The sequence below is a fragment of the Labeo rohita genome, chromosome 16 (assembly GCF_022985175.1).
Source record: "Labeo rohita strain BAU-BD-2019 chromosome 16, IGBB_LRoh.1.0, whole genome shotgun sequence".
Classification (NCBI taxonomy): Eukaryota; Metazoa; Chordata; class Actinopteri; order Cypriniformes; family Cyprinidae; genus Labeo; species Labeo rohita.
Genome location: NC_066884.1, coordinates 23,743,570 through 23,771,076, shown reverse-complemented (window position 1 = coordinate 23,771,076; position 27,507 = coordinate 23,743,570). Strand labels below are relative to the sequence as shown.

The window sequence follows — 27,507 nt, the reverse complement described above, 5'->3', positions numbered from 1 at the left end:
TTCAACATAATATATATATATATATATATATATATAATCAGAATATTAGAATGATTTCTGAAGGATCATGTGACTGGAGTAATGATGCTAAAAATTCAGCTTTGAAATCACAGGATTAAATTACATTTTAAAACATATTCAAATAGAATTTATTTATTTTTTTTAAAATAGTAAAAATATTTCTAAATTGTATTGTTTTTGTTGTACTTCGGATCAAATAAATGCAGACTTGGTGAGCAGAAGACACTTCTTTAAAAACATTAAAAATCCTACTGTTCACAAACTTTTGACTGGTAGTGTAGTTGCTACATACAATACCATATAATACAATATTATGATATAATGTAATAATATTATTAACATATGTACATATACAAATGTTACTATGAGGAGTTTATATATGTTATATATCTTTATCTAGCCAAAGAATGAACGTATGACAAAATCATATATTGCCGTAAAGGTAATATGTATGGCAATATCTGTTTACATTTCTGTTTGGGATGCTGTTGAATTTCACCAATAATTGCAAAGAAACGGCAGTTTTACAGTGTTAAAAATTAATTCATTTTAATAATGATCATGTATTGAATCATTAATTAATGATTCAATACATGATTTCAAAACCATTATTTGCTGTTTCATCTAAAACCTGATGTCATGTGCTAGACCAGCTAATAATCAGTAACATGTATATGTAATACTAGAAGTAATAGTTTTGAGTGCTTGCTTGTCTTTTCTTACTCATTTTCCGTTCTCTCTTTCCACAGACTCTCCTGGTCCTTTCTAGCTTCTCCGCCATTGCTCTCGTCCTCTCGTTACTTGTCGTTCTCTCTTTCCTCATCCACTACTGCTGCTGCCATCGTGGTGAGGGGGGCCGAGATGCAGAGGAAGAAGAGGAAGACGATGATGCCAGCGGTGGCCATGGATACAGCAGCAGAAAGGGGCGGGGCATCTGCTGTGTCACTTGGGTATCGGTTGCAGCCGTCACATTGTGTTGGTAATGTCTGTTAATGACAGTAATTTTCAGATGCCAGTGATTACTATCTATTGAGCAGACATTATTAATTCAAAAGACAATAGAGACTCATGAACAAGCACTACCGCAAAAACACACCTTTATGATTTTACATTTTTAATGCTTTTATGCTTCGCCCTTCTGGCATCATAATCGTGTACAATGCAAATGCAAAAATTATATTTAGAAATTTTTAACTAAAGGTGCAGTCACAGTAGACTATAGTAGTTATGCAGCAATACAGTAGATTATTATATTTTTACTCCTTTGAGAAAACAGTTTTATTCTGTTGATACCTTATAATTTATTATTATTAAAATGATTTTAAAACGAAGTGCTGTATAATAATTTCCTATGCCCAAAGTTTAGTGTGACCATATATTGAAAGCGTTCAACAATTGTTAGACTTAAAGGGATAGTTCACCCAAAAATGTCACCCTCATGTCGTTCCAAACCTGTAAGACCTTCGTTCATCTTTAGAACACAAATTAAGATATTTTTTATTTTAAAAAATCCAAACGCTTTCTGACCCTGCGTAGACAGCAATGCAACTGACACGTTCAAAGCCCAAAAAGTTAGTAAGGACATTGTTAAAATAGTTCATGCGACATCAGTGGTTAAACCTTAATTTTATAAAGCTAAGAGATAATATTTTGTGTGCAAAGGCAACAAAAATCGTGGTAGATGCATTGCTATCTATGCAGGGTCAAAAAGCTCTTAGATTTCATCAAAAATGTTGTTATTTTTGTTATGAAGATGAACAAAAGTCTTGCAGATTTGGAACGACATGAGGGTGAGTAATTAATGACAAAATTTTCATTTTTGGGTGAACTATCACCTATAATAGGAGTCCTTTTAAAAAAATCCACTCAAAGACATTGACCTTAATATGAAATAATTCTCCATAATTTTTATGTATTGTTATTTTTTTTATGTGCAACCACTGAAATTTGATGACATCATCTGTGTCTTGTTTATGACTACTTCAAGCAATTTGCATCATTAAAGGAGAAGTCCACTTCCAGAACAACAATTTACAAATAATTTACTCACCCCCTTGTCATCCACGATGTTCATGTGTTTCTTTCTGCAGTCGTAAAGAAATTATGTTTTTTGTGATTATGTGATTTTGATCTTCCAAAATGCAGTTAAAATGCGGCTTCAAACGATCCCAAATGTGGTTGTAAATGATCCCAGCCGAGAAAGAAGGGTCTTATCTAGCATAACGATCGGTTATTTTAATAAAAATAATATAATTTTTATACTTTTCAATGCCAAACGCTCGTCTTGTCTTATTCTGCTTGGACTGTTTTTGTTCCGGTTCGTGACAGTTAGGGTATGTTGAAAAACTCCCATCTCACATTTTCCCTCAACTTCGAAATCGGCCTGTATCGCTGTTTTACCTTTTTTGTTGAGGGTGTTTGATCTTCTTTGTATGTTCACTTTGCAAAGACTGTGTCGGTACTTCTGCAGTGATGTAGGATGATTTTAAAATTATTTATGAAGTTGAGGGAGAAAATACGATTGGAGTTTTTCGACATACCCTAACTGTCTTGAGTCAGAATACACAGAGTTCAAGGACTGCAAGGCAAGATGAGCGTTTGAGAATAAAAAGTATTTAAATAGTATTTTTTTTAATGTAAATAACCAATTGTTTCACTAGATAAGACCCTTCCTCCTCGGCTGGGATCGTTTACAACCACAATTGGGATTGTTTGAAGCCGCATTTAAACTGCATTTTGGAAGTTTAAAATCAGGGCACCATATCAGTCCATTATATGGAAAAAAATGCTAAAATGTTTTCCTCAAAAAATGGCTGAAAAAAGAAAGACATGAACATTTTGGATGACAAGGGGGTGAGTACATTATTTGTGAATTGTTGTTCTGGAAGTGGAGAGCAAATGACATTTATCACCTGACATCATCCATTTAGTTCCTGTGGGAAAGTACTAATGAGAGAAAAAGCAAAATGTTCCCCACTGTATTTAACTCGCACCATGTTGTGCTTTCACACATCAGGGTGTAGAATCAAAAAAGTGTTCAGGGCTTCTCTTATTAGCAACAACCTTAAACCTACCGCCCATGTCTGTTTAAGCTAAATAGTAGTTTATTCCCACTTCCAGACTTGCATTATAAAGACATCATGCTTTGTTCTAAATAAAGCTCTGTTCCATTTGCACATTTGCAGGGATGGTTTCCTTCAATTATGTTCTCTCAGTGCACATATATTGGCAGAACACCAACCCATTTAATATATTCAGGGCTATGAATATGAAACCGAATGCTTTTTCATGCCTCATTGATCTGGACCATCAGCATGATGTATTAATGTTCCTGATGTCACACATAAATTGTTTGTGTAAATTAGCATTGTTTCTATGAGAACTGGTTTGGGTTGCTGTGTGTGTGATGCAAACGTTCTAATGCGGCACGTGTTTTGCCTGCAAGCCCACCCCCATGACATCACCCCCTTCCCATCCACGTTGACCTCCTTTCTGAAGGATTCAAAAGCTAGACACTGATTTACAGATGACTGCATATATGCACACCTTTACTGCTTACATTGCGATTATAATTTCTGTGGGAAATACATAAACACACATTTCTGCTTTCTTCGGCTTAATCTGGGTCAAACAGCTAGCGGGAGATTGAGATTTGCTATTTTTGGCAGGTTGGAAAGGACTGGACAAGCATCTGGCCCAAGCATTAATCTGAATATTTGAATGTGAAATAGATATGTAAATGAGTGGATTTTCAGTGTTGATGATTTGGATTCCAGTGCTCTTTAGTTTGTTTGCGTTAAAACCATTTACTATGAATTCTGTTAGTTAAATTTTTCACCCAAAAATGAAATTCTGTAATTAATTACTCATCCTCATGATGTTCCAAACCTGTAAGACCTTTGTTCATCTTCAGAACATAAATTAAGATATTTTTGCTGAAATCCTAGAGCTTTCTGACCCTGCATAGACAGCAACGCAACTGACACATACAAGGCCCAGAAAGTTAGTAAGGACATTGTTAAAATAGTCCATGTGACATCAGTTCAATCATGAGAAAAGAAAACTAAGAAAACAAAAACAAACAAACAGGTCTTACGGGTTTGGAACAATATGAGGGTGAGTAATTAATGACAGAATTTTCAATTTTAGGTGAACTATCCCTTTAAAAGTCTGGCATCAGAAAGATTTTATTTTATTTATTTATTTTTTTTTAAGAAATGCATACTTTTATTCAGCAAGGATATATTGAATTGATGAAATGAGACAGTAAAGATATTTAAATATTGTTAAAAAAAGATTTATATTTTAAAATATATTAAAATTTAACACAAATGTAATAATATTTTTCAGTATTACAGTTTTTACTGTATTTTTGATCAAATAAATGCAGCCTTGTTGAGCATTAGAGCACTTCTTTCAAAAACATTTAAAAAAAAAAAAAACGACCCTCAAACTGTAATTAATAAATGTAGTATATTAACTAGCTTAAATACAGTTTTATGCAGAAGTTTGGGAAGCCCTTGCAGAGTCTGTGAAAATGTGAATAATTTTAGCAAAATAAGAGAGAGAAGATAAGAGAAACAAGAGAGACAAGATAAGAGATAAGAGAGCCGGGGGGGTGAAAATTTTTTAACAGGATGTCCAAATTTTTCTTATTTTGTTGAAATATCATTTTTTTCCATTTAGTACTGCCCTTCGGAAGCAATGGAAGATAATTGCATGTTTCCCGGAAGACAAATTAAGTACAATTTATCTTGATCTTCATATTCAAAAAGTTTTCACCCCCAGCTCTTAATGCATCGTGTTTCGTTATGGAGCATCAGTGGATGATTGAACCTTTTTTAATAGTTGTGTTTGAGTCCCTCAGTTGTGAAGAGATGGATCTCAAAATCATACAGTCACTCCTGGAAAGAGTTCAGATATGAAAAAGATGCTGGAAAACTGAAGAATCTGCAGGACTTTGAGATTCTTCACACAGTATTAAGAACCAAGGTTTCACAAAAAAATTTGAATAATTTCAGCTATTTTTTGGTCTTGTGGACTATATGTAAACATATTTTATGTAAAATATCTTACTTAGGACAGTACTAAATAAAAAATAACATGGATTTTGTACAATCTCTCTTATTTTGTTAAAATTATTCACATTTTCACAGATTCTGAAAGGGGTTCCCAAACTTTCGCATTTTGTTCTCCTCTCTCATTTTTCAATTCCCTGTTTATGTTCTCTTTCCTCACTCTCACTTTCTTTTTCTTTGTCTTCTCTCCCTGTTTGCTTGTTCATATTTCTGCTTTTTGTAGTGTTGCCATAGGCATCGGTTTCTACGGCAACAGTGAGGCGAACGATGGGATGTATCAGTTGACCTCATCCTTGCTCACTGCCAATTACACACTGGCTTCCATCGATCTTCTGGTGAGAGCACAAATGCACACACACACGCTCATACATACACAAAAGCTTATTCCATCAATCTCCTTAAGCACCAGGGGACAAAAAGAATTGCAGCATGTTCAGAAAACACACTAAATTGTTATATTACACTGTGATTGCAAGTAAGCGATCGGGGGAATTCAGATGTGTGTGTTTGAGAGGGAGAAAGTGTTTGAATGCATTTGTGTGTGAACGAGTGAGATAAAATCCTCTCCGGGTATTGATTTAGCTGGTTGCTCATATGGTCAATCAATTAATGTGTGTCAATTTGATTAATGACCTACTTCACTTCTACTGTACTTTTATAAGACCCTCTCATTACATTCCAGCTTTTTCCATTCAATTCTATTGTCTTTTATCTCCCACATATCTCTTTTGTATTCCAAGCTAGTCTGTTCATATGTCAGATCTGGGTATAAATGCATTGGGTTCATGCCATTCAAATCAAAGGATTTCATCATAATCTTCTCCTCTTGCATGCCCAGGTTTCAGACACCGTAGCTGGGCTGCAACAATCTGTCTCAGGGCCCTTGACCTCCATGGAGGAAGTGTTTGGAGGGCATAAGCCGGCACTCGTGCCCACACGCTCCTGCAGGCGTCTGTCAGAGCGGGTTGTGTCTCTTCTCTCCAACCTGACGCTGGGAAGAGGTCTGATCCCCATTGCAGATGGATTTTATAGGCCGAATGGAAGTGAAAGCATAGTGGGAGTGCTCACCCCAGCACCTCCTTCTGTAGCCCCCACTCTCAGTCCATCCACCAACAGCATCCCTGCACCTTTCTCCCCTGGCTGGGCAGCAAACACTCTTATGGTGAATGAAGACTACAGGTGAGGAGACATCATGAGACATTAAAGGTATAGTTCACCCAAAAATGAAATTCTGGCGATAATTACTCACCCTCATGTCATTCCAAACTTGTAAGACCTTCGTTCATCTTTGGAGCACAAATTAGGTTATTTTGATCAAATCTGAGAGCTTTCTGACCCTGCATAGACAGCAACGCAACTACCACGTTCAAGGCCCAGAAAAGTAGTAAGGACATCATTAAAATAGTCCATTCAACATCAGTGATTCTTTCATTTTATTTTGACACAGAAAAGAAGAATTGTTGAATAATGTCACTGTTTTTGTTTTCTTTGTGCACAAAAAGTATTCTAGTAGCTTCATAAAATTACGGTTGAACCACAGATGGACTATTTTAACAATGCCTTTGCTAGCTTTCTAAGCCTTGAACGTGGTAGTTATGTTACTGTCCATGCAGGGTCAGAAAGCTCTCGGATTTTGTTAAAAATATCTTAATTTGTGTTTTGAAGATGAACGAAGGTCTTATGGGTTTGGTACAACATTAAAGGCAGAATTTTCATTTTTGGTTGAACTAACCCTGTAAGGCATAAGATTTCAAGCTTTTGAATGGTATAGTGTATAATGTTACAATAGCGTTTTTATTTCAGATAAATGCTGATCTTTGGATCTTTCTATTCATCAAAAAATCCTGAAAAAAATGTACTCAACTGTTTTAAATGTTGTTGATGATGATAATAATAATAATAATAATAATAAATGTTTTGAACAGCAAATCAGCATATTAGAATGATTTCTGAAGGATCATGTGACACTGAAGACTGGAGTAATGATGCTGAAAATTTAGCTTTGATCACAGGAATAAATTATGTTTTAAAATATATTCAAATAGAAAGCTATTTTAAATAGTAAAAATATTTCACAGTATTACTGCTTTTGCTGTATTTTGGATTAAATAATTGCAGGGTTGGTGAGCAGAAGAGACTTCTTTAAAAAACATTAAAAATCTTACTGTTCAAAAACATTTGACTGGTAGTGTACATGGTACAGAAAGAAAATCCTACACAGCAAAAAATGATTTTCTTACTTTTTTATATATCTTAGTAAATGTATCTTGATTAAAGAATGTTATTTATACTAGAAAACAAGACGAAAATACAAAGTAAGGAAATCACTTCTTTAGTACTGCAATGTAAAAATGATAGTCTGACCTTTGCTGTATGAAGTATACACTGTTCAAAAGTTTGGGGTTGTTAATATGTTTTAAATGTTTTTTTTTTTTTTTTTTTTTTTTTTTTTTTTTTAAGAAGTCTCTTATGCTCAACAAGGGTGCATTTACTTGTACAAAAATACAGTAAAACTGTAATGTTCTGGAATATTATTTCAATTTAAAATAACTTTTTTCTATTTTAATATATTTGAAAAAATGTCAGGCAATGACTGGCTCAAGCAACATTTCTTCTTATTATGAATGCATGTTTTGCTGCCTAATGTGTTTGTGGAAGCTTTAGTATATATTATACATTTTCAGAAAAAAAAACTGCAAAAAATGTAACTAGAGGGGTTCAACAGCTTGCAGTTCACTTTCAGTATAAAAATTCACAGATAGTGTACTCACCCCATTGTCATCCAAGATGTTCATGTCTTTCTTTCTTCAGTCGTAAAGAGATTGTGTTTCTTGAGGAAAACATTTCAGGATTTCTCTCCATATAGTGGACTTCTATGGTGTCCGCGAGTTTGAACGTCCAAAATGCAGTTTAAATGCAGCTTCAAAGGGCTCTAAATTATCCCAGCCAAGGAATAATGGTCTTATCTAGCAAAACGATCGGCCATTTTCTAAAAAAAAAAAAAAATTTATATACTTGAGGGATGATTTTAAAGTCGAGGAGAAAATTAGATTTTTTCAACTTACCCTAACTGTATTGACCGGGATTACGCAGACTACGCATGTGCATCGCAGAGCTAGACAAGACAAGCATTTGAGGTTAAAAAGTATATACATTTATTTATTCATTTTTTTGTAAAAAATGACAGATTGTTTCGCTAGATAAGACCCTTATTCCATGGCTGGGATCATTTAGAGCCCTTTAAGGCTGCATTTAAACTGCATTTTGGACATTCATTCCTGAAATGTTTTCCTCAAAAAAACATAATTTCTGTATGACTGAAGAAAGAAAGGCATGAACATCTTGTATGACAATGGGGGTAAAGAAGGCACAAAGCTGTCTTTTTGACAAGCTGTTGTACCCCTAAAAAATTACAATTTTTGCACTTTTTTTGAGAGTGTAAAAAAAGCTTAATGTGGCAACACATTCCTTGCATTTATTCATGAAAAATATGAATAAATGATGAACAAAAAGGAAAACTAAGAAAATGATGCAAAATTTATTCTGTTTCTGCAGTAGTACATTTTCTCAATTTATCTGCCTTTGGCAGGTGTGACAAAATTTTGACTCTGGGCGTGAGTCTTGAGATTTCACAGTACTGACGATGTGTTGTCTGTGTTTGCTGTTTAGGTGGCTGTCGTACGTGCTGCTGCTTTTACTGGATCTGGTGGTGTGTTTCTTTATTCTTCTGGGTTTAGCCAAACAGGCCCGCTGGCTTCTTATTCTGTGAGTAACAATCATTGCTGACCTGCTTTAAGTGTTTAGCAGTTTTGACATGCACACAGCATTCTTGCATAACGTAAAACAAACATAAACAATCACAGTAGTGGGTTTATTATGTATATTATATATCTGAAATTCCCAAGATAGAAAATGCTTGCAGAAAACGGGTTTTATTTTTGCTTACTGACACCCACTCTGGCACAGAGAGGCAGATGGTGAAAATTTGTGTGTGTGTGTGTGTGTGTGCGCTCATTTGCAGGATGACAGTGCTGGCCTGGTTGGCTCTGTTTCTAAGTTGGGGTTCTCTCGGCCTGGAGACGGCCACAGTAGTGGTGAGTATTCAGGCAACGTCTAGCCCGACAGAAAAACAACAGCTCTCCGCAAGCGGACATCCAGCACAGAATACCGCCATCTGTGTGTGAATGAGTGTGTCAGCGCGCTTTGCGGAGACATTTGTGTTCACTGAAAAATCCAGCCAAAACTCTGTGAATGTGACTTCTTAAGTTTTAAAAGGTCACACCAGCCAAAATGCAGTCACTTATTGTGCGCTTATGAAAGAGGGAGAGAGGAATAGAGTGTGTTTGTGCGTGTTATAATGAAAAAGGTTTTCCACTCTGGGAACTCAGCAGTCATGGCACAATCCCAAAAAGGCAGGAAAATAGGGCAGAGATTAAAGATTCAGTGTGTGTGTATCTGAGTGCGTGTGTGTTTCTTTGTAAAAAAAAAAAAAGAGAGAGAGAAAAATGGATGCTGTGCTGAAGATGAGCATAAGAGCTCTTAAAAGCAAATGGAAAAGAAAAGAGAGAGTGATGCTGAGTGTTTCAGAAATGAATACAGCAGTAATGGACTTCAGTAGGAAAGAAAACAAATTGTAAAATTACAAATGTAAATACACTAGCATTCAAAAGTGTAAAGTCAGTAGGATTTTTTTTTTTAAGAAATTAATTATTTAATTCAGCAAAAATGCATTAAAATGAAGTGGCCGTAAAGACAAATTTCTATTTACACAAAATTATTAAGCCTTAATGCAGGGTTTGTGCAAGGTGCTTAAAGTGCTTGAAGTACTTGAATTTGACTTTTTAAAATTTAAAGGAGAAGTCCACTTTCAGAACAAAAATGTACAGATAGTGTACTCACCTCCTTGTCATCGAAGATGTCCATGTCTTTTTTTCTTCAGCCGTAAAAAATTATGTTTTTTGAGGGAAACATTTTAGGATTTTTCTCCATATAATGGACTGATATGGTGCCCCAATTTTGAACTTCCAAAATGCAGTTTAAATGTGGCTTCAAACGATCCCAAATGCGGTTGTAAACGATCCCAGCTGAGGAAGATGGGTGTTATCTAGCGAAATGATTGGTTATTTTAATTTAAAAAATACAATTTAAATTCTCTCCTCCGGTCTTGCTCTTCCTGAACTCTGTGTATTCTGACTCAAGACAGTTAGGGTATGTCAAAAAACTCCAATCGTATTTTCTTCCTCAACTTCAGAAATCATTTCAAAATCATCCTACATCACTGCAGAAGTACCGACCCAGTCTTTGCAAAGTGAACATGCAAAGAAGATCAAACACCCTTAACAAAAAAGGTAAAACAGTGATATAGGACGATTTTGAAGTTGATGGAGAACATGAGATGGGAGTTTTTCGACATACCCTAACTGTCACGAACAGGAAAAAAATAGTTTAGGCAGTGCAAGACAAGATGAGCGTTTGCTATTCAAAAGTATATAAATTGTATTATTTTTATGATAATAACTGATCGTTTTGCTAACCCTTCTTCTAAGACCCTTCTTCCTTGGCTGGGATTGTTTACAACTGCATTTGGGATCGTTTGAAGCCGTATTTAAACTGCATTTTGGAAGTTCGAAATCAGGGCACCATATCAGTCCCTTATATGGAGAAAAATCCTGAAATGTTTCCCTCAAAAAACATAATTTCTTTATGGCTGAAGAAAGAAAGACATGAACATCTTGGATGACAAGGGGTGAGTACATTTTCTGTCAATTTTTGTTCTGGAAGAGGACTTCTCTTTTAAGGCCTGGGAAACCCCTAAAATAGCAATATTAGTACTTGAAGAGTCCTTGAATTATTGAAAGACAATGTGAAATCTATGAAATCTATGAAATAAGTGTTTAATTTTTTATAAGCACATATCTTTTTAGGCAAAATTCAAGCAATTTGAAAAAACATACTTATAATGATGGTTCGTAAATCATTGTTATCAGATCGGGTCTTCGGAGCGTAGATAGCGAATCATTTCAGTTAAATCGGAATTTAGGAGTGGGTTCACGAATATTGTGCTTTATATCAGAACCTAGGAACACGGATCATGAATCATTTGACTCAGACTGGGAATTCGGAGCAGTTTTACGAATATTTTTATATCTGATTTTTTTCTTTTAAACAGTAGAAAACATCAAACCATAAGTGAAATCTCTGATCGATGTCCTTGAAAATAAAAACAGTAGTTCCTGAAAAGTCATTCAAAGTCTGGAATCTTATTTTACAGTATCTGTACGAACCCTGGAAATGTTTCTTAAGCACCAAATAAGCATATTAGATTGATTTCTGAAGAATGAAAAATCATCTTTTATATCATGGGAATAAATTACATTTTAAAATATATTAAGATAGAAAAAGTTATTTTAAATTGTAATATTTCATAATATTATTGTATTTTTAGTTAAATAAATGCAGCCTTGGTGTGCATAAAAAAAAATCCAAACTTTTGAATTTTAGTGAATATATGAAGGATAAATGTGACCTTGATCCGCAAAACCAGTCATAAGTGTCAATTTTTTGAAATTGAAATTCGTACATATGAATAATTTCCATTGATGTATGGTTTATGGATTGGACAATATTTGGCCAAGATACAACTAATTGAAAATCTGGAATCTGAGGGTGCAAAAAAAATCAAAATAAAATTAAATTCCTTTAAAATTTCTCTAGATGAAGTTCTTAGCAATTCATATTATTAATCAAAAATAAAATTTTGATATATTTATGGAAGGAAATTTACAAAATATCTTCATGAAACATGATCTTTACTTTTAATTTTGACCTGTACAGTGTATTTTTGGCTATTGCTACAAATATACCCATGCTACTTAAGACTTGTTTTGTGGCCCAGGGTCACAAATGTGATGCGTCACCAAAATAAACCTTATGCAAAATTTTAATGGCAATGATGCCCAGTGATGCAAAGAGAAAGAAAGAAAGAAAGAAAGAAAAGAGAGAAAGAAAGAGAGAAAGAAAGAAAGAAAGAAAGAAAGTAAGAAAGAAAGAAAGAAAGAAAGAAAGTGACAGGAAGAGATGGCAGTTGCTGGCCTTCAAAACAAGAGTTTCATTGTCCAAATCCAGCCAGCAGGAACAATTGCCTAGTGCTCCCTCTTTATAATACATACGCACACACACTGACGTTTTCTGTCCTCTTTTGTCACTCTCTCTCATTCTTCTGACCCTCTTTAGTCCTCTTGTGAAGCTCTTGGTAATATTGAGTCCTATTCACTTTGATTAATCACCCACATTCCATAAGTGAAAGCATTAGTGTGTTAAAGAGACGGACAAAAGAAAAATTGGAAAGCTGGTTGAGGGATGAGAAAGAAAAAAAAATGAGATTATAGGGGCAGTTTGCATGTGTGTCAGTGAATCCTGTAGATCAATAGCAGTCAGAGCCGTGGGACAGAGGGACTGAGGGAAGTATGTCACTTGGTCACTGTGCCACACTGTTAACATCTCTCTACTGTATTTGCTTTTGCTCAATTCCCTTTCTTGCTCTCTCTCTCTCTCTCTTTTCTCTCTCTCTCTCTCTCTCTCTTTTTCTCTCTCAGGCGCTGAGTGATTTTTGCTTTGACCCAAACACTTTTGTACTTAACTCCACTCACTTCAACTCTAGGACAAGCACAGGTGCAGTACAGCTCTTTCATACACAATTGCTCTGTTTCAAAACCTACTAAGCTGCTTATGTAGGCTGCATTGTAGGGCATCAGTTACAGTTCAAATGTGAAGGCTGTACAAAAAGGCAGGTTAATTAAGTGCGGTCATATTAGCATATTAGCATAGATTAAGATTAAACTTTCTGCAAAATTTTGCAGGCAATAAAGGCCAAGTGTCAGTAGTGTTGTGATACACAAAGCGCAGCTCACACAGAAGTCACTTTCAACCCAAGCAGCTTTTTGTTTTTCGAAGCAGCAAATTTGCTATGAAATGTCTGTGGAGAAATCATTTACACCCACACAAAATTTCCGATATAGTGTGGATTGTTAGTAAAATAACTGGATTTCGCTAAAATAAAAAAATAATAATAAAAATTTTAAAAAAGCAACAGTAAATGTGAATGCACCTTTTGTCTACCAGCTAAGATACCAAATTTTAGACAAATTCTAATGGAACGTCACAGCATTCTCAACGCTATCTCACAACCAATTTGTACATATTTTATGTGGTGGCTATTTTGTACGAGTTTGTCTAGGGCCGGGGTTAGGAGTAGGTAACTGGATGAATTCATACGAATTGGGGAACTCGTAGAATATGTACAATTTAGCAAAAAAAATATACAAAAAATAAGCAAAAATTCATACAAATTAGCCACTATATTGTATTTAATATGTGATGTGAATATATGATCTGTATCTGCTGACCTTCGATGATCAAATTCAACCATACTAATAACTAATAACTTTCTTCTTCTGTGTTCTACTGTACAGACGTGAATTTACTTTTCCTTCAGCCTGAGGTTTTTGGTGTGAAAGGGCTTTTACATTGGCCAAAAATAGAACTTTTTATATTAAAAACAAACAAGCAAGTCCTGGCCGGATTTAAAAAGTAACGCAAAAGTAATGTAACACTTTACTTTCCATGAAAAGTAACTACTGTAAAAAATAAAAATAAAAAAATATGTAAAATTTACTGAGTGGTTTACAGCTGTGGTTGCCAGAATTTTACCATAAAAAATACGGTAGCAGCGTTTTTGCTTTTACGGTTTGGTTTTACTAAATACTGTAATTTCATTAGCTGATATAATGTTAATGTAACAACCTACTGAACTAATGAAATCTGTTTTGTACCTTTGTAATACACTGATAACCACCAAAAGGTAGTGATGAGAAAGTCACATGATAAACCAAAGTCCATCACAAGCACTTTTTAAATATTGGCTATATAGAAGATACACAGTGTCATTCACACAAACACTAAACACTATCATGGTAACACACAACTAAACTGAAATAATGCAATAAAAAATCTAAGAAACAGTTATTTTAACAACAACAAAAAACAAACAAACATCAAATTTAAAAAAAAAATGTAACAGAGAATTCTGGGAATGTCAATTTACGGTTATTCACTGTAAATTTTATGTTCTTTTTCACTTCAAAAAATGGTATACACTGTAAAAAAACAATTTGTTGAGTCAACGTAAAATAATTTGTAACTTGGCTGCCTTAAAATTTTAAGTTCAGTCAACTCAAAAAAAAGTTTATTCAACTTGAAATGTTAAATTATACTAAGTGACAACTTAGATATTTGCGCTGAATCAACTTCAAATTAATTTTAAGGCTGTTAAGTTTAGCAAACACAAATATCTAAGTTGTTACTTAGTACAACTTAACATTTCAAGTTGACTAAACTTATTTTAGTTGACTGAACTTTTTGGAAAATTTTAAGGCAGCAGGGTAACAAATTATTTTAAGCTGACTCAACAAATTGTGTTTTTTATTTTTTACAGTGTAGTACCGTAAAATTACATGCAATGCCTAATACAGTTTTTCAGCGTATATATCGTAGGGAAACTTACTGTGAACTATTTAACAGGTTTTTACTGTAGCAATTTTACAGTCTTTTACCGTTAAATTCACATCATTTGTTACAGTGTAGGTATTATGTATTATGCATGCCAGGCCAGCAGTTGGCGATGTCACTGTGAAAAGAAACACTGTGCACCTGTGCACATGCCTATAGACTCAACACGTACAATAATATGCACGTGGATGACGCCACTATTTTCACACATTTGCACATTTTTTTTTTTAATTTTAAGGCCCTAAAATTTCATTATTGTGTAAATGAATGGCCAAAATGCATTTAGAGTTTTTTGTTTCTAATTGAAAACGGCAACATTTAAATGCCCCCTTATTATGGTGTGTACACACCAAACGCAAAGCAAATATTTGCATAAAAAAAATTCTGATACAACGGGATGTGTCAATAAGCTATACGCTTATTAGCTTGTGCAACATAATGCGAATTTTCCGCTTGAGTTGAAATTTTAGAATTTGTGCAGAAGACGTGATTGAGGCGTACATTGCGTGTACACAGTAATCGCGTCGACCGGCTCAAATTTGCGCCTGTTTGCATCTTTGCATTGGCTTTCTATGTAATCTACTCACGCAATTCATTAAATTCACCATACGTTTCCCTGACAGTTAGAATGCTGTTCACACAGTGCGCATTTTTGCATATAAAAGCGCAACACACCAGGAAATGGAATGTAAAAAAAATGAGTGTATAAAACATTTTAACTTCAGTGCCACATTTTTAAAAAACATTGTAATGCACAAATCACTGTTTACATTAAAAAAATTGGAGAAGCAGCACAGTGGAATACAAAACCACGTTCTATATGAACGGCCCTCGGAAGGCTGCTGTCTCGGTAGGTGGTGATACAGCTCAGTAAGTTTTGGAACAAGTCCAACTGTCCATCTGCCTTCATATCTGACACATACGCAGTCTTACTCACGTCTTCAATCTAATTTTTCTCATTCTCTCTCTCTTTTCTCTCTAAATAGAAATCTTGGATTATTACCTAACCTGCAGCAGGAAAATGAACAGCCCTTTTCAACAGGTGCGCAATCTTGTTACATGATGCAGTAGACGGTGATGTCATAGAGATTACTAAAGCAGTAAAAAATAGAATGTTAATGATATCACAAGGCAGAATTCCCCAAATATAAAGAATTATAGTGACGTCACAAAGCACAGATTAAGATTAAAAAGCAATGCCATTTATGTCGCGGTGGGGATGAACAGAATAAAGAGGATTATGACATTATAATCAAGATTTTGTAATCAAGACTTAGACTGACAGTGTTTTTAGAGGGGCTCATGAATGAAGAATGGAATTTGATGTCATAAAAGGAAATCATAAGGACAGCGAAATTATATTAAGCCAGTTTCAAACCGGCAGTTTCACACCGACAGCATTTCTGCTGCATAATAGAACTGCTGCTCCACAGAGAAAAGAAAGTGTATTGAATATTTCCTTTAATAACACCCACAAATAATGCAACTGTTGAAAGCCGGTGAAAGTTATTACATTGACTTATAAAAGCCATTTTACTCTATTTTCCTCTTTAAAAATAAGCTCAGTGCTGAAATGCATGTAGTGTGCAGTGTGATTTTAGTGTCACTTTTAACGTTTATATTTTTAAAATTTTAGTAATTTTGTTTTGTGTTTTTGTCATTTTTAACTAAATCTTATTTTAGCTAATTGTTGATATATATGAAATACATTGTTAATTTTATATTTATTTATTTATTTATTTTAGTTGTACATCTTTATGATTTAAATAATTATAACCTTTATCAGCTCATCAACCCTTTAAAGTTTCCTCACAAATAGATTTTAGATGCAAATGTTTCATTGTTTTGTATTTTTTTTAATTATTATTTAATTACAAATAAAAAAATTGATTGAATAACACATTTTTAATGTGGTCTTAGACATTTGCATGTCACTATTTATTTTAATTTAATTTAATTTAATTTAATTTTGTTTTATCTCTTTAACCTAAAATATTTACTTGGGATAAGATATCCCTTTTTTATTAGATTAGATTGAATAACGTTTTTTTTTTTTAATTATTTATTATTTTATTTTGTTTTATTTTATTTTATTTTATTTTTATCCAAATCTCTTTAACCTAAAATATTTACTTGAGATGATATATCCCTTTTTTATTACATTAAATTGAATAACGATTTTGTTTTATTTTATTTTATTTTATTTTATTTTATTTTATTTTATTTTATTTTATTTTATTTTATTTTATTTTATTTTATTTTATTTTTATCCAAACCTCTTTAACCTAAAATATTTACTTGGGATGGGATTTTTAAATTAATATTTTGCATAAATTTGCATGTTCATGGTTCTCTGATGTTATTAGTCACATGACATGCAGGTAAACAAATAAAATTTATATTATTTTGTATTCAATTAAATTTATAGTATATTATAAATACCTTTACAATATTTGTAAATGTATTTTTTTTCTGGTATGGTTTTAGTTTAAGTAAACTGTAATAACCTTGGTAACAGGGCTTGAGGGGAATTCTGCATTAAAAATGCCATTACTGTTTTTAGCCTGTGAAATTCAGTTAAATCATCAAAATTCTGTTTGTTGAACTGGCATAAGATACTGACCCAGTCCCAGAGAGCGCTTTCCAGCATCCACTCTCACCTCTCCAGTCTGGAGAGAGACGCCCTCCCACGCTTTCCAAAGGCAGAGGTATGTTAGCGCTGCTTTCATTGCCATCAATACCACAATATGTCAGCCACTGACAGGAAAGATCAATAGCAGACGTACAGTAAAGTGGATGCAACGTGCTGTTTAGCTACTGTGTTATTTTCCCTTTTAGAAGTCACTCAGGGAGGTACAGCAGATCCTCAACGCCACTGAGGGCAACTTCCACCAGCTGGTAGCACTTCTCAACTGTCGAGGGCTGAACAAGGTAACCATAGCAACCTGTTTTCCACCTCAGCCTGACTGTAACCACAGAGTGGTTAACCACGCTCAACCACAGAGTAATACTCTGTGGTTGAGTGTGATAAGCTATACTTTTTTATATTATAGTCTCAATCTACTCTCTGTTTTCACGTCACTCTCTCAGGATTATGTGGACTCTCTAAAAGGCCTGTGCTATGATGGGATGGAGGGGTTGCTCTATCTTTCGCTGTACTCGTTTCTCTCGGCTTTGGCGTTCACAGCTATTCTTTGCTCCCTCCCTGGAGCCTGGAGGAGTTTCCACAGGTGAACTTCATTCATCCACCCCGTCCAACATCCCATCTGCTGTTGATTCAGATGGCATTTCCGATTATGTTCAGGCTGTTAATTATTTTGATCGGTTGCTTTTGAAGTAAATGTTATATCATATTACATAGTTTATATATCATATGGTAAATATATCTATATTTTTATAAAAAAAATATAAAGAAACCAAAAACTACATCATTTTACATTATTTACAATTTACTTCAATCTTAAAATTATATATTATATTTTATATTTCAGTAAGAAAAAAGCTAATTTCTCAGTATTTTTGTTTAATTCAGGGTTTCATTTATATATTTGTTTGTTTGTTTATTAGATTTGATTTAATAACACGTTTTTTAATGTGGTCTCAGACATTTGCACAATTAATTTTATTTTATTTTATTTTATTCAGATCTCTTTAACCTAAAATATGTACTTGGGATGAGATTTTAAATTATGTATAACATTTTTTTCATAAGAAAAAAAGCTAATTTCTCAGGTTTCTCAATTTGGTATTTCCACCTTTTCATTCATTCATTCATTTAACCTAAAATATTAACTTGGGATGAGACCTTAAATTAATATTTTGCACACATTTGCATGTTAATGGTTTTATACTTTAACAAATAACAAATTCTGAATGTGGTCTTAGACATTTGCACGCCACTATTTTTTAAATTTAATTAAATTTAATTTTATTTTAACATTTTAACCTAAAATATTTACTTGGGATGAGATTTTAAATGATTTTACACACAATTTCATCATTTTTAGTGTGGTCTCAGACATTTGCATGCCACTATTTTATTTTATTGTGTCTTGTTTTGTTTTGTTTTGTTTTGTTTTAATTTTATTTTATTTTATTTTATCTATTTAACCTAAAATATTTACTTGGGGTGAGATTTAAAATTAATATTTTGCACACATTTGCATGTGGTAAACAAATAAAATATATTTTATTTTGTAATAAATAAAATGTATAATATATAATAAATAGGTTTCTAAGAAATAATACTTTCTTATATTTATTTTAATTGCACGTCTGTATGATTTAAATAATTATTACTATTATTACTATTATTATTTAATTCTACTATAATTATTATATTATAATTATATATTCATATATAATTATTACTATAATAATTATTATTAATAATTATTTCCTCACAAATTTTATTATTATTATTTTTCTTTGTTTCATATTTTTAATATCCTTTTTTTAAAATAGTTTTGATTAAGTAGTTTTAGAATTTTTTTAATGTGGTCTCAGACATTTGCAGTCCACTGTATTTATGAATGCAGAGGGTTCATACTTCTTTAAATGTTTTTTTTTTTTTTTTTTTTTTTTTTATAGAATAAAAACTAACAAACAAAAATTCTTTCACAGCGACCCAAGCCTGAGGAATGTCATATGCATCAAACTTCTACCTAGGATGTATCTGTCACTGTGAACTTGACAATTTTAGATTTTTAGTGCAAAAGAAGTAACAAATATCCACCATCACCAAAAGCAGATGAACGTTAATGGAGGTGGGCTGCTCGGTCAGAGTCGGCTCAACTCCCCTATAGTTTGTCATAAATGGGCCTGCGGTAAGAGGGTAAACACCGACAACCGCTCTCATCAGCAATGCACAGATGAGAGAAATATGATCTCAACTTAAGGGCATTAGTGCTTAAATGCACTTCGCTCCTTTTATCTGGATATGGTATTAATGTCGCTATAGCCATTAGTTCAGAAAGCTCAGTCACTTACTATTGATTCAACCCGACTTGGTACACTCCTGTCAAGTGCCTGATGTTGGCAAATCCAATTCTTTGAAGTATCAGAGGTGGCTGCAGTGTTTAATTGCAGTAAAACTCCATTTGTGCAAACAGTAGATGGCAGATGCATAGATTACAGAAATGGCAAAGAGGAGCGAGACAGATTAAAGGATTAACTACTAGACTGGGATTATTTGATTTTATGACAATATCTACATGTATATACTTAAGAGAGATTTTTTTAATAAATATCTTTAAAGCCTTTGTTTTGCATATAACCTATAGTAGCTAAAATGTTTACTTATTTCATGACTTTTTTTACTTTCTCTGTTGCATAATTCTCACTGGATGCCATAGCGATTCAGAGGACTACGAGGACTCCGACAGCGAAAGCGAGGACCCCTTCACTTCTCATCAGGCACGTAGACAGACGGCCACGGGCTCCCAGCGAGGGGCCTTGCCCCCCTTCTATAGTTACCAGGGGGCCGGCTGGACTCCCCCCTTTTCTAGCGCGCCTCCGTTACCGTGAGTAACACATACACAGACACACAGACAGACAGACAGAATGACCCTACCCATAAACCACCACGAGCTTTTGTAGATCATCCACACAGACACGAACAGCAGAATCTCAATTTATTTCCTGAATTATTTATCAAAATGTCTGGAGTGCTAGGAGTGCCACTTAAAAATAAAATGATGGAGTCAAATATCAGTTTATTCATTCAAAATTAAAATATTAATTAAAAAAAGTTAAATTGACAAATAAATACACATTTGTAACTGTTAAATTATACAAAAAAGGTTAAATATAACAATCACTTTTCAAACTGACAAATATAATATTGAAAACTCTGTGTTTAATTAAAATTAAAGAATGTAAAATTTAGTTAAATAGTTTAGCTAAATGTCAAAATTAAATAATACAATTGAAAAAAAAAAAAATATAAAATTGATTATAAAATTGTCTGGAGTATTAGGAGTGCCCCCTAAAAATAATATGATGGAATCAAGTATCAGTTTATTCATTAAAATATTAATAAAAAAAAATGTTAAACTGACAAATAAATACACATTCTTAACTTAGTATTAAATTATACAAAAAAAAGTTAAATATAACAGTAAAATAATAAATCACATTTCAAACCAACAATGAATAATATTGAAAACTTTAAAATTAAAGAATTATTAAAATTTAGTTCAACAGGTTAGCTAAATGTAAAAAATAAAATGATGCATTTGAAAAAAATGAATACATTTAATTATAATATTGTCTGGAGTACTAGGAGTGTCACTTAAAAATAAACTGAAAAATAAAATGAAAGAGTAAAATATCAGTTTAAAAATTGAAAATGAAAATATTAATTTAAAAAAATTAACTGACAAATAAATACACGTTCATAACCGTTAAGTCATACAAAAAATAATTAAAGTTAAATATAACAATAAAATAATAAATCACCTTTAAAACTGACAATACATAATATTGAAATCTTTAATTTAAAATTAAAGAATGATTAAAATTTAGCTAAACAGGTTAGCTAAATGTAGAAATAAATACAACTAAAAAAACATTTGATTGTTTTTCTTCAGTTCAGTTAAAATAATAATAATAATAATAATAATAATAATACATTTAAGCATTAAGCATTTAAGCAAAATTATTTATCAATGTTTTATTTGTACAATATGGTATACTGCAATGTGGTTAAGAATTTGGGCTCAGTACCTTTTTTTAATTAATTAAATATTTTAAAATTAATTAATACTTCTATTTAGCAAGGATTAAAATTGATCAAAAGTTAATGATCAAAGACATTTATAATGTTACAAAACACTTTATTTCAAATTTCTTGTTTTGTTCTATTCATCAAAGAATCCTGAAAAAAATATATCATGGTTTCCACAAAAATATGAAGCAACACAACTGATTTCAACACTGATATTAATAAGAAATGTTTCTTGAGCAGCAAATCAGCATATTAGAATGATTTCTGAAGGATCATGTGACACTGAAGACTGGAGTAATGATGCTGAAAATTCAGTCTTGTAATAAATTACATTTTAAAATTATTTTAATTTGTAATAATTCAAAATATTACTGCTTTTAAACCGAAACAAAACAAATGGAGAAAAAAAAATGTAAACATTAAATAACAATGTAAAATATATGTTTAGTGGACAGTTTTGTACATTTTTATTTATTAGTTCATCAAATGATTACTAATTTCTTTTTTAAGTGGCAACTCTAGTCATCCATGTAAGTTTAGGTATTAAAAATCACAGATTCTAGTTCCTTCCTTGAGCTGTTATGTATCAAGGTTGCATTATGAATGACCTTTGCACTTTAAAACACATTGATAAGCTTACATAAAAATACAGAAACAAGTGTCATGCATATACAAGCAAACACATAAAGCTCCAGTCACACACAGACAGGTAGACAGGCAGGTGTTAGATGGAGCGCACAGACAGACAGACAAACAGCTGAACACAAATACATGCACACACAGACAGACACACAGACAGGTCTACATGTCAAGCACAGTCTAGCCAAAAAACAGACATGAGTCCAGAGGTCTGTCTGTCTGTGTGTCTGTCTATCGGTCTGTCCGTCATTGCAAGACAGACATAGATCCACCAATCAGAGACGATGCACAATATAGGTAAAGTCCCGCCCCCTCCGATATTTCTGTCCGCTGTCAAAAATCATGCTGTCCAAACTACATCACTCTTTTCAAATCTATTGCTGTTTCTTTCTCCCTGCTTTTTAACATTCCCTGTTTCTCTCTTATAATTATTCTGTTTTTTAAAAAACCATATTAGTTGTTTTCATAAAATTTAGATCTGAACACTTCTTCTCACTTCATTCACATTTCTTTGTGCTTTAAAATGAATGCTTGGTTGTTGTTTTTTTTTAAGTAAATCCACATTCTAAATTCTTCTATATTATACATTAATCATAGAATTCTCTTCTCCATTTAAATTTCCTTGTATGTTCTCTTAGATTCTTTCAGAAAAAAAGATTCTTAAAGTGAAAATGTCACATCGCTCTAACTCTCTTCCACCTTTTCTCTTCCTGTTTCCACCCTGGATCCTGGTTCACATCTTTCCATGTGTCCCTTCGGTGTGGCATGTCATTCTTCCATCTCTCTGCTGTCCGCTTCCTCTCCTCTCCATTGTCCCCTTCACCTTGTTCCTCTCTGCTCAAATCTCTTTCTCTATGCAGGACTCCAAACGTTTCCTCCAATGGCAACCCTGGTTATGAGAACCTGCCTTTGAGTGACAGGCAGTCCCCACCCCCCTCTGTGAGTTCCCTTGTCTTTGTCACATCACTGCAATCTGTGGCATTCTCATGATTCATTGTGTAAAGATTCAAACAGACTGACACACGGATCAGACCTAATAACCATTCACTAAGCCCCGCCTTAAAACATTACTGTCCAATCGCCATGCGTCATACTTTGATAGAACTGGCTGGAAGACCTGTCAGGAGAGCATTGCAATAGTCCAGCCTTTGCAAGAGTTCAAGTTCTCCTTGTATGGCTGTCCTCGACTAAAGATTTTTCTGGCTGACTAGGCATTAGTTGGCTATTAGTCACACATTTATTAATAACCATATAAATCATAATAATAAGGCTTTAATTATCTACATAGCCTAATATAACGCATGCAAAAAGCGCACCGGCAGATAAATAGCAAGGAGACAGCATTAACGTTTTAATAATGTATTGATAAACTAGTGCTTTCTTAGTTTTTAAGATGAAGAGATGAAGTCGGCGTCACTGTCGCGTCATCTCCGCAGTAGTGATGCACCTGTATGCATGTTTCATACAGATGACATGATCTAAGAATATCTGTTTTCTATTTGACTTGGTTCATTTAAAAGTAGACGTTTCACTCTCTATAGATATATTTTTCATATCTGTAAGGCAAGTGCACAGAGTTTCGAAGTTTCACGCTCACAGAGACAGAGATGGCAAAAAGTGCATCCCATTTGCTTTCATTATTTTACAAAAGTGCAAGATTTTGTTGTTATTGTGAGTGCACACAAATTAATGAAGAGTGTTTACAGATTCGAAAGATGTATTACTCTTATCTGTATGACCAAAAATGACGGAATATTTTAGGAGCAAGTGACAGCACCAGCGCTTCCATCTGTCATGCAGTAAGCGCACTAATGTACATGTTCAGCTTTCACACTCCGCACAGACACTTCAATAGCGCACATTTTTCTAGGTTAACATTAGATTAAGCTGCCATGTAAAGTTGCTACTATATACATCGTTCAGATGAAAAGCCATATTTAAGGTCAATGAATGATAGGCGAGCGTTTAGATTACCTGTACTATATTACTACACAGACCAGCCGTTAACGATCTGTCCATCACTGACTGCATGACTTCGCCACTTCCTGTGGAATTTTTTTTTCTGTGACTAAGTGACTAATACAATTTTGGTCGACCAAGCCTCTTCTCATCAACTAATGGTTAGTCACAATTAGAGGGCAGCCCTAGTGATATGAAAAGCCATGTTTCTAAATGACAGAACCTAGTGATGCCATGGAGATAGAAAAGAGAAGCGGTCCAAGAACTGAGCCCTGAGGCACTCCAGTAGCTGCTACTTAATATTTTTGTGGAAATCATGATCTATTCAGGATTCTTTGATGAATAAAACATTCGAGAGAACATAATTTATTGTAAATAGAATTATTTTATAACATCGTACATTTCTCAAATAAAAGTTTTATTTAAATAAAAAAATCTTATTAACCCTAAACTATTCAACAGTACTGTATGTTATGACATAATATGTATTTATATTTTATAGAAATATTTGCAGAATAAATAGCATTGTCATATTTCATGGAGAAACAATATCCATTTAGTTTGAATCATTTTAAGCACATTTTACCAAAGGCCATTCTACAGAATTGGTGAAAACTGCTGTTCCGCAACCAAAAAACACATTTAAAAAGCATTTAAGTGTTCAAATCTTACATGTTTATTAAGATCCATCTATTATCTATTGAAACCCACAATAATATTTAAAATATCAGTAAGCTTAATATATATACAATCATTATTTATTGGGAACTTTCAGTTGGGAGGTGGCTGTCCTGAACCCTAACCCCTAAATTTCAACTTAGGAAAATTATTAAAAAAAAAATAATAATAAATATATATATATATATATATATATATATATATATATTCTTTTAAAAAGTGAAGTTAAAAAAATTATATTTTCTTTGTAAATTATGAAACTTTATTTATAAAAATGTGTCCCACGTTTTTCATGTCACTGAGACATGTGTATGTCTATTGGCTGAGACTGATTTTAACTATACCTATAAATTCGTGATCAGGAAACGTTTGTGTGTTCCCCTCTCTCACAGCTACAAGGTGCAAGTAGATAGGCCCCATCATTTTGAGGTAAATGTGTTCAAAACTCTGTGTGTAACTTTAAGGAACATCAACACAACACTACCAAACACTGTTTTTCTATAATTAAGCACACTTTTTTGGGAGTTATTCCATAACATTTAGCTTCTGTATGTGTACAACTGTCCAGAACTGTGCTAGCTAAACATGTGCTGATTAGCATCTTTGAGCTAGCTTCAAAAGTATCTAAAATTGTCACTACCCAAACAGCACTACTGAAACATTTGGTTTCAGTAGTGACATAGTTGTTGTTTTTTCTGGGGTGTTGTCCCATAGAATTGTCACTACTGAAACATTCATGACTGAAACATTTCATCATTGTTTTGGTAGTGACAAAAGGGAACACATAATTCTCATATTTAGGGGAAATAAACAAATTTTAGTAAAGTTATGCATTTTATTTGTATTATAGTATGTGTTATTAGTGTTTTAGTATGTGGGTTAAAATACTGTAATGTGATGTGGTCGCTACCAAAACATTACTGTCACTATCGAAACATGGGATGTTTTGTCAGAAATAAAGTATACTGAATTATACGATAATATACGATAGTGTTTGATTCAGTGTATTTTCAAACTAATAAATCCTTACATTTGAAATCAGTATGATCAACTTTTTGCCTTTTCCAAAAAAAAACTGAATTCAAAATACAACAAATCTCATAAATTACACTTGAAATATTGTTAAAAATTTAATTATGTAATTTTTTAATAAAATAGAAAAAAATATATATTTACAATCAAGACTTTCTGAAAATACAATATAAGAATTAACTGCACAATTACTACAAATGTGTACCTTGGATATTATACAATTTGTGTACATACAGATTTTTTTGGAAATTGACTTTGGACCAATTCTGTAGAATGGCCCATATACAAATATGGTTCACTCCTATTACTTATGAATGGGAGAAACTGCAATTGCGCAGAATAGCCCCGCCTTGTAAATAAAACAGCCAATCGCTGGCTGGTAAAGTCATCGTGTCACTGCAGCTACTGTTAGAAGCTCCGGTTCCCATAAAAACCTCACACTTATGACTGCACATGCGCATTGGCTGGTCTGAACTGAAAAATAAGCTTTTTTAACATCATTGAGCATTAGGAACAACATTTATGTTGCAGTTAATTTAATATTTTTTTGCTTTTGAAATATTGTAATGAGATTTCAGGATTTCCCCTTTCATTTAGATAGGACTTGGTCTTGGATGAGCTAACCAGAGGTGTTGCAAATATGGCTGCCGAGTGAACAGACTTTCCTTGAAAGGGGGGAATACTGTTTTAGCAGGGTTTAGTGAATGGTTTACACATAACTGTGAGAAAACAATGGTAGGATATGTGTATATGAGTATGCACTTAGTATTTAATTTTTTAATGACATTTTTTCTTTTTTCTCTCTTTCTGTTTTCTCTTCTCCGCTTGCGGATCGGGCTCCTCTTCTGCCTAATTCTACATGGTTTTCTGAAAGTACAGTACTCTCCCAGCATGCTGACTGGCTACGGCGGCAGTCAATCACACTCCAACCCGTCCCATTCGAGAAACTTGTACTCGCACTAATTATTTTTCTGTATAGTAGAAAAGAAAGATATATAGCAAGGTTTAGTTTTCATATGGATGGACACTTTATGAGACGAGAGACTAATTTCAGACTCTAGATGTTAAATATCTGTGTGTAACGTCAGTACCATTGGGTGTAACAGACTTAAGTTGAATGACAGAAAAAGCCACGTGCTTCATTTAGTCGTCCGATCCTGTCACTTCCTCTCCCTCTAGTGTCATGCTGTACATAGCTGGTGGAAACAAGATGGTATTGACGTTACAGTAGTGGTCTATTTTTAAATGTATAACCACTTTATTTTGAAGTTTTTATATTGTTATATGTATTCACAGATACATAGTGGCGATGGCACAGTTTCTTTGTATGATTATGCAGTTTTTTCTTCACCTTTCTTTTTTTTTTAATATTTGACAGGACCCTATTTTATAAGTGGCAATTCTGTATTACCTTGTATACCCTCTGATACTATATGATTATTTATTTATATAATATAAATATATGAATATATATATTCACTGTATAAACGTTTGATTGTTAATGCATTTTGATGATCAAAGGAAAAAAAAAAAAAGAACCTGTAAATCATTGTTGAGGGCTGGTGTCCGTTTCCTCTGCTGGCTCTGAGCAATACAACTGCGTTTCGCCAATTGCAATGCAATGGCCACAATGTAAGCAGCAATAATCATCAGGACATCTTGCAAACACCATCTGTGTCTGTGTGTGTCAGAGGTTTTCATGACATGTTCAGTATATACCGTATATGTATATCTATATATACATTTGAAATTGCATTGGTCCCTTCTCTTGGCTATCAACCTGTTGTTAATCCTTAAAAAAATGAG

At 33.3% G+C, this 27,507-nt stretch overlaps 1 protein-coding gene across 5 annotated transcripts in view; it reads left to right on the top strand.

Moving 5' to 3' along the window:
* The window catches only part of ttyh1 (tweety family member 1), a 52,292-nt gene extending 25,003 nt beyond the window's left edge, over nucleotides 1-27,289 (top strand). For 3 of the 5 annotated variants that reach the window (XM_051131969.1, XM_051131968.1, XM_051131967.1), the window contains 13 exons: nucleotides 771-1,000; nucleotides 5,323-5,434; nucleotides 5,938-6,278; nucleotides 8,769-8,864; nucleotides 9,121-9,193; nucleotides 12,695-12,770; nucleotides 15,653-15,708; nucleotides 17,282-17,374; nucleotides 17,505-17,597; nucleotides 17,757-17,896; nucleotides 20,021-20,188; nucleotides 22,893-22,971; nucleotides 26,581-27,289. In XM_051131969.1, coding sequence (XP_050987926.1) covers nucleotides 771-1,000; nucleotides 5,323-5,434; nucleotides 5,938-6,278; nucleotides 8,769-8,864; nucleotides 9,121-9,193; nucleotides 12,695-12,770; nucleotides 15,653-15,708; nucleotides 17,282-17,374; nucleotides 17,505-17,597; nucleotides 17,757-17,896; nucleotides 20,021-20,188; nucleotides 22,893-22,971; nucleotides 26,581-26,664 — 1,641 coding nt within the window. In that variant the 3' untranslated portion in view covers nucleotides 26,665-27,289. Of the gene's footprint in view, nucleotides 1-770; nucleotides 1,001-5,322; nucleotides 5,435-5,937; nucleotides 6,279-8,768; nucleotides 8,865-9,120; nucleotides 9,194-12,694; nucleotides 12,771-15,652; nucleotides 15,709-17,281; nucleotides 17,375-17,504; nucleotides 17,598-17,756; nucleotides 17,897-20,020; nucleotides 20,189-22,892; nucleotides 22,972-25,061; nucleotides 25,098-26,580 lie in introns of those variants that run through there. The other 2 variants (XM_051131972.1, XM_051131971.1) reach the window with 2 other exon arrangements.
* Nucleotides 27,290-27,507: the final 218 nt, after the last annotated feature.